At 37.9% G+C, this 8,624-nt stretch overlaps 1 protein-coding gene across 3 annotated transcripts in view; it reads right to left on the bottom strand.

The window, feature by feature from the left end:
* The window catches only part of LOC106870402 (serine/threonine-protein kinase Kist), a 42,618-nt gene that overhangs the window by 7,288 nt on the left and 26,706 nt on the right, over positions 1 to 8,624 (bottom strand). For all 3 annotated transcript variants that reach the window (XM_052966649.1, XM_014916453.2, XM_014916454.2), the window contains 3 exons: positions 6,413 to 6,598; positions 5,177 to 5,313; positions 1,981 to 2,057 (listed from right to left, as the gene is read on the bottom strand). In XM_052966649.1, the coding sequence (XP_052822609.1) occupies positions 1,981 to 2,057; positions 5,177 to 5,313; positions 6,413 to 6,598 (400 nt within the window). The remainder of the gene's footprint in view (positions 1 to 1,980; positions 2,058 to 5,176; positions 5,314 to 6,412; positions 6,599 to 8,624) is intronic.

Here is an 8,624-nt window from a genome sequence, read left to right as displayed (position 1 = left end):
TATGTATGTATACATATATACACACACATGCATGCACACACACACACACATATACGACAGCTATCCCTGATCCTCTAGCATACTCCAACCTCTCACTTGGCACACAGTCACTACTCTCACAGCTGCGATTTCCTTGTCTTGCAAACCATTTGGTGATGCTGCAGGTACTGGTGCTAAGTAAAAAGCACCTGAACTAGCAAAGCTCTTGTGCCAGCACCATGAAATAAGCACCTGTGCTGGCGCCATGTGCAAGTGCCACATAAGAAGCACTCATTCTCGCATCATGTAAAAAGCACCTGTGATGAATGATGGCATCACATAACAAACACCCATGTTGGCACAGTGTAAAAAGCACCCAGTACACTCTGTAAAGTGGTTGGTATTAGGAAGGGTATCCAGTCATACAAAGCATGCCAAAACAGACAACTGGAGCCTGGTGCAGCCCTCTGGCTTACCAGTTCCTGTTAAACTGTCCAACCTGTGTCAACATGAAAACAGCTGTTAAATGATGATGATAATGATGATATACATACACAAATATCATATGCAAATATACTTTTATATATATACATACATACATATATATATAGCAACACATATATATATATATATATATATATATATATATATATATATACACACAAAGAAAAGAATCTGAAAATGCAGGAGTCTTTTAAAAGTATTTATTAACTTAACTGGTTTCACTTATTTAAAAAGATTTTCAGAAGTAAGGTATGAGGCTTTGTGCATCCTCTGTGGTGTTGAAAATTAGTTTATATAAATGTATTCAAATCAAGTGGTAGAATCTTTGACAATTATAAGAAAAAATTTGAGGTTTTGTGTATCCTCTGTGATGGGTCAAAAAATAGTTTACATAAAAACATTCAGATCAGGTACTAAAAGTTTTTACAATAAGATAAATATTAGTTTACATAAATATAACTAAACCAAGTAACACCATAAGATGGTTCTGTTTTTAAAAAAGGTGGCTATTCTATTTTTTATTCACCTTGTACCTTGACCTCACATATTTCTCTATTTCTTTTTCCAGATGGGCAAACCATGTATTCATCTCTTCAGCAAGATACTCACTCCTGCCCCTCTACCTTACTTTTTCATCCCTCAGTACTACACCCCACTAAGCTGAGGATCTTGTTTTGCTGGTACTTGGTGACATCACCAGTGCTGCTGCCACAAGAAGAACACCCAGTACACTTTTTATAAGTGGTTGGCATTAGAAAGAGTATCCAGCTGTAGAAACCATGCAAAAGCAAACATTAAAATTTGCCATAGCCCTCTGTTCATATCAAACCATCCAACCTACACCAGCATGGAAGAAGGGATGTTAAATTATGATGATGATGAAGATGATATATGTGTACACACACATATATCTTATAGAGTAGGAGACACTCTGCTAGTGCTGATGATAATATAGATCTACCCAGGTCACTCTGTATAATGATTGCCAAGAGAGTGGAATCATGATGTTGGGAGGATTCTTTACTCTTGTTGACGACATAGCGACCACTATATTACTGGTACCACAATAAAATACACCCAGTACACTCTGAAAAGTGGTTGGTGTTAGGAAAGGTATTTAACCATAGAAATTAAAACAAAAATGAAAATTACAAGAGACATATTGTCCTCCAACCTAGCTCAGAGAGCAACACTTTGTAAAAAAAACTCAGATTAGAACCCATCCAACCCATACTAGCATAGAAAGCAAATGTAGAATGCTGATGAAGATGATGGCATACTGTTTTACATCTATCTTTCCATAGTAGCATGGGTTAGATGAATACATATTACCGAGGCACTGTTTTACAGCCAGATTCTCCTTCTATTGCTAACCCTTAACTATTTTTCAAATGAGCAATTTTTTTCATTTCCTAGTAGGTTTAAAAATAATCTCAATTCAACAATGGACAAATACATTTGAAACACACAACACTCACAGAAGTGAATAATATTTACCAAATGGAATTGAAAAGAAAGGATGATTTTGTGCAGTCTGACTTGTTAAACGTTCACAGCCTTTACATGTTATCACACTGTTGATGAAAAATAATGTCAAAAAAAAAAAATCAAAGAATTAAATTTGCAATTATTAAAATTTAAACAATATTTTATAAAGATACCTTTATAAGAGTGCACAAAAATCTTTTACAGAACCAACACATACTCAAAGAGATACACTGCAAGCATTAGTTTCTGTTAATATCCTTAATGCTAGTTATAGCTTTGAAGACATAACAGTTTCAATTTTAAGCAATAACTCATGATAGCCAGCAGTAAATGTAATAAACACAAGCCAATGAGGAAGTCTCCAACAAAAATAATAACAGCAACATCAACAACAACTGCAACAAAATAGTAGTAGTAGTAGTAGTAGTAGTAGTAGTAATTCTGCTTGGTATAAAAGATGGGCTACAGCAAATACTCTGCTCAATACCACAGATTTGCTTGTCAGTGTTTCACCATAACCTGTCGAGCATGTTCCTTAGTGGCTGATGATATGTGTATCTCTGATACACATATCATCAGCAGAAGTAGTGTGGGAGCATCATAGCCATGTGTTGAGAGGAATTCTTTGGGGTTTGGTTAATTCACCTTTGGAAACATGGGTGTTTTGTTCAACATCCTTTGAGATACTGGGCTTTGTATATTTTACCCCAGTGTCACTTTGATAGCATGCAATGTTCTCTCGCTCAATAATAATAATAATAATAATAATAATAATAATAATCCTTTCTACTATAGGCATAAGGCCTGAAATTTTGGAGAGTGGGATAGTCGATTACATTGACTTCAGTATCCAACTGATATTTTATCGACCTTGAAAGGATGAAAGGCAAAGCTGACCCCAGTGGTATTTGATTTCAATATATGAAGAGAGACAAAATGCTACTAAGCATTTCGCATGGTGTGCTAATGATTCTGCCAGTTTGCCATCTTATCATCATCATAATAATAATAATAATAATTTCATTTATCTGCCACAAGGGAGAAGGATGAGGGAGACAATAGAAAGACAGACATAAAGTGTGGGGGTTTAGATATAATGAAATGATAAAAAAAAGGAAAGAAAGAAAGAAAGTATACACAGTATACACTGAAAAAGAAGGGACATATGCATAGCATAGAAAGGTTAAAAAAACCCAAAAAGGTGACGGGGAAGATGACAGAGATGTGGCTCTCTTAATACAGGAAAGCCTCTCGGGATAATCGAGGAACCCCACTGTCTGAGATTTCCCTGAAAGCCCAAGAGCAAGTGCTCTCACCTATTCCTTCTCTCCGACTCACAGGTCTACACTTAGAGAGGTACCATCCACTCTTGCCATTTTCACAATTTTCACCCATCTTTCAATAAACTTACTCAAGCACATCACTTTCCTCTGCACTCTCAATTTCCTTTTCAAGTGAAACTTGAAGAAGTCAATGTGAGCTCTACTAAAGAGGAATATATCTGCCCTCTTGCCTTTCAGCCTTGTCCACCAAACAACCTCTTTCGCCACAGCCACCAGGCAAAGGTAAACTACCTTGCCTGCATGAGTGAAGGAGGACGGCAGTGCGATCATCACTGCAGACTCAGCTGACAGACAGATCCATCCCACATGTGACAGCAGCTGTTCAACATAACCATGCAAGTCAGCAATGCCCAGACACTGAACAATGGTATGCAGAATGGTCACAACTTAGACAAGCCCGTCTGACAGCACATTTGTGGCTGTAGAGTTTATCTCAAACCAGTAGTGCTCCCCAGTAGCACTGCCATGCCAAGGACATCTGCAAATTATCCATGATAGTTCCTGACCAGAAAGTCCTCCGGAACAGACTAGCCAGTCCATTCTAATCAGTGCCCAGATTTTCCCTGAGAACATCATCACACTTCCTCACCACTAATCCTCTATAAGTTTCTAAAGCGGAACATCCACCAGTCCCATTGCTTGACTAGTAGAGGGCTGTGACTGTCTGACAACATTCTAGGTGCCAGGTGCCCAGTCTTGGTCTTTTCTTCACCCAGGACTACAGCTCAATCAAGATGAGCCTCACAAATGGAGCCCACACATGCTCGCCATCCATCCAGAAATCATTGCAGGTGGTGTAACCTAAGAGCATATCTGTACATTAGGAGCCACAGCATACCAAATCTGTCATTCAGAGGATGCTAGCAACAGACTGACAGACTGATCATTGGAATGCATCTCTTCCACAAGAATCTAAATAAGAGACGCTCCAACCTGGTCAAGCAGTAACTGGGACAAGGCACAACGTTCAGGCAATAAATGATAATGGAGGCAATGTAAGCATTTGTCACCTCTGCTCAACCTTTCAGGAACAATAATAATAATAATAAAAAGTCTAATCTCTTGTGTGTATATGAATAATAATGATAATAATAATAATAATAATAAATGCCCTGATGCAGTACTAGACAGTGGCTTTCATGGCTTCTCATCTTAACTGATTGGAAGTGTTATTATGTACATTGTTTAGTCTTGGGCTACAGCAAATATACTTCTCAATACCACAGATTTGCTTGTCGGTGGTTTGACCTTAACCAGCTGAGTTTTGTGGAGAGGGAGAAGGTTGATTACAATGACCCACTGCCAAACTGGTACTTAATTTATTGACCCTCAAAAAATGAAAAGCAAAGTCAACCTTGGCAGAATTCACTTAAAAACCCAGAAGAAATTCTGCCAAACATTTTATCCAGCACAGTAATGATTCTACCAGCTCACTTCCTTTATAATAATAATAATCTTTTTTACTGTAGGTACAAGACCTGAAATTTGGGGGAGAGGGCTTGTTGATGTCTGACTCCAATGCATGGTACTTATTTTATCCATCCCGAAAGGATGAAAGGCAAAGTTGACCTTGGTAGAATTTGAATTTGAAATATTAAGATGGGTCAAATGTCACTAAATATTTTGTCCAACACACTAACAAACAATTCTGCCAGGTCACTGCCATTTGTCTTAATAGTAGTAATTTCTTTTATTAGCCACAAAAGCCAAAGATAGTGAAAACAATATAAAACAAAATACAACACACAAAAAGTGGGATTTACATTTATCAATTAAAAAAAGTCAATAACAATAATAAAACATTTACATGGGCAACAAAAAAAATTAGATGTCAAATATTTATAGTATCAAAACATTCATACCGAGACACTAATTTTCGGAAGGTTAGACAAGCAGATCCCATTTCTGAACTACGCAATGGTTCTTCTGAAATTTTATCATCAATCATTTGTTGTGCTAAAATGCCATATTCACAGTTTTCCACATTTCTCTTCTGCAACTGATAATTATAAATATAAAATTAAAACAATTATTTTGTTATGTAATTCTTCAAATGTTCTTGATTTATTGTCATTGTCATTAGATTAACTAATCTATACTTATATGGATTCATATTTAAAATATCAAACATAAAAGGAAAACTAAAATAAAAGTATTTTCACTACTTCTGTATTACAGCTGCCTGCAGTATCATTTATAAGTCAAAATCAAAAGTTTAGTCTCAGTTTATCAATACATATATACTTTGTGCAACAAAACTTAATTTTGCCATGTTTGATTTGAGATTCAAAATCCATCAACTTGACTTTTTATCCTACAGAGAAATTTTTAAAATTAAAGAAGCAAAACACTAAAAATAATAATTATACATATTACTGGTATTAATATCGGTACCAGTAATACAGGATTTAATTCTGTCAATTTCCCAACTATGAATCTTAAGCCATTACCGTAGTTGCGTTCCTTTTCTATTATTTATTCTGGTTATTCTGCTTATTCTTTTACAAAGTTATCTCCCTCGTCACTTATAATTACATCAATCAAACTTCTTTAGCCTAACTCTAATGACGTTAATAGCTTTTTTCCCAATTACCACAGAATAACATCAATACACATAGTAACACCAGCCACAGTGGCTATCTTTAATCTACATATCAGTTTAAGACACCATATGGTTCTCTCTACCTAACAGCCTGTAACAATGTCAATTCCCATCAGTCCCCTACAAACTCTACTAAATTCAGACTATTTTTCAGATCCACAGGATACACAAAATCCCATTGTCATATAAACTGGTTTGATTTTACAAAATAGCTTTCATCCCTTGCAACCCTCTCCAGCTGAGCATCCCTAATCTTGCAGGCTTGTAAATGCTGGTGCCACGTAAAAAGCACCTGTACCAGTACTGCATAAAAGCACCTAGTACACTCTGTAAAGTGGCTGGCATTAGGAAGGGTATCCAGTCATAGAAACCATGCCAAAAAAAAGACATGGAGCTTGAGCAGCCCTTCAGCTGGTCAGCTTCTATCAAACTGTCCAACCCATACCAGCATGGAAAATAGACATTACATGTTGATGATGATGAGTCAGGTACTTACACTACAATTATTACAGGGACCAGCTGGCTTTTTCTGGAACATCTTTTGACCTGTGAACATCCAGATGAGTAAGCACCCTAAACTCCACAAATCTACTGCTTGAGTCAGTTTAATATCTCTTTTGCCTTTGTTATACATAACAACTTCTGGAGCTCGATAGCTGGGGGATTGAATTTGACAAACATCCTGAAATAGTTAATTGCATAAAATATTACATGTTAATCATTATAATCATTGTTAAAAAATTTTAAAATAAACCATAATACCAATATTGGTTTCAAATTTTGGCACAAGACTAGCAATTTTATGGGAGAGATAAGTCAATCACATTGTCCCCAGTGTTTCAACTGGTACTTATTTTATCCACCCAGAAAGGATGAATGGCAAAATCTACCTTGGTGGAATTTGAATTCAGACTGTAAAGACATGAAATCCCTCTAAGCATTTTGCCTAGCATGCTAACAATCAGGCCAGCTTGTCGCCTTCCTATAACAATATTAAACACAAGATTAAGTGAGCTTCAAAACAAAAAAAGTTATTATATTTTATATTTGTAACTTTTTCATTAACTAATTAAGGTGGTTTGATTAATGTATTTTTTTCACAAGTAAAGAATTAATTTCATTCTTTTTTTTTATAAATGTAATGTAATTCTTAATCCTAAATTCCAGTCTAATGTATACATATGTATGTACACAAGGATTAAAATTGAAGGGCCTTAGAGTCAACCTAGCTAAAACCAAAGTCCTAATAAGTAGGAAGGTCGAAAAATCACAAACCCCTTCAGGTAGATGGCCCTGCTCGATCTGCAGAAAAGGTGTAGATAGAAACTTTATAAGATGTACCCAGTGTAAGCTATGGACACATAAGAGGTGCAGCAATATCAAAAGAAGGCTAACTTGGAAGATAGTTTTTGTATGTGGCAGATGCTCAGGAGCAATAAACACTGAAAATGTGCAGAAAACAACTTTGGCCACATTCCAGGGAGAAAAACTAGAAGTAGTTGATAGCTTCTGTTACCTAGGTGACCAAGTCAGTAGTGGGGGAGGGTGTGCTGAAAGTGTAGCTGCTAGAATAAGGATAGCCTGGGCAAAGTTCAGAGAGCTCTTACCTCTGCTGGTGACAAAGGGCCTCTCGCTCAGAGTAAAAGGCAGAGTGTGTGACACATGTGTATGAGACAGCCATGCTCCATGACAGTGAAACATGAGCTGTGACTGCTGAGGACATGTGTAAGCTCGCAAGAAATGAAGCCAGTATGCTCCACTGGATGTGTAATGTCAGTGGGCATACTCGACAGAGTGTAAGTACATTGAGAGAAAAGTTGGACCTCAGAAGCATCAGTTGTGGTGTGCAAGAGAGACGATTGCACTGGTATGTATGGTCATGTGGCAAGAATGGATGAGGATAACTGTGTGAAAAAGTGCCACACCCTAGCGGTTGAGGGAACCTGTGGAAGAGGTAGACCCAGGCAGACCTGGGATGAGGTGGTGAAGCACGACCTTTGAACATTAGGCCTCACCGAGGCAATGACTAGTGACCGAGACCTTTGGAAATATGCCGTGCGTGAAAAGACCTGGCAAGCCAAGTGAGACCATAACCCATGGCCTTTGCCAGGGGTGTAGCCAGCCCACTTATGCATACCTTTACTTCATTGGACAATAAACTCTGCTTGCAAAGACATGTTGAGGCAAGTGAAATCGAAATCGAAATCGAACCAAATTCGATGACTGGCACCCATGCCAACCTTTCTTTCATTGGACACTAAACTCTGCTTGTGAAGACCTGTTGGGGCAAGTGAAATCGAAATCAAAATTGAACTAAATTCGATGACTGGCACCCGTGCCAGTGGAGTGCTAACAGCACCATCCAAGTGTGATCATTGCCAGAGCAGTTGTCTGGCTTCCGTGCTGGTGGTATGTAAAAAGCACCATTTGAGCGTGATCGTTACCAGCGACCAGCGTCGCCTTACTGGTACTTGTGCCGGTGGCACGTGAACAAAACATTTAAGCGAGGTCGTTGCCAGTGCCACTGGACTGGATCCTGTGCAGGTGATATGTAAAAAACTCCATTTGAGCGTGGCCGTTGCCAGTACCACCTGACTGGCCCTCGTGCCAGTTGCACGTAAAAGCACCCACTACACTCTCAGAGTTGTTGGCATTAGGAAGGGCATCCAGCTGTAGAAACTCTGCCAGATCAGATCAAATCGTCCAAC

The sequence above is a fragment of the Octopus bimaculoides genome, chromosome 1 (genome assembly GCF_001194135.2).
Source record: "Octopus bimaculoides isolate UCB-OBI-ISO-001 chromosome 1, ASM119413v2, whole genome shotgun sequence".
NCBI lineage: Eukaryota > Metazoa > Mollusca > Cephalopoda > Octopoda > Octopodidae > Octopus > Octopus bimaculoides.
Note: the sequence above shows the minus strand (reverse complement) of the source record. Positions and strands in the feature narration are given on the sequence as shown.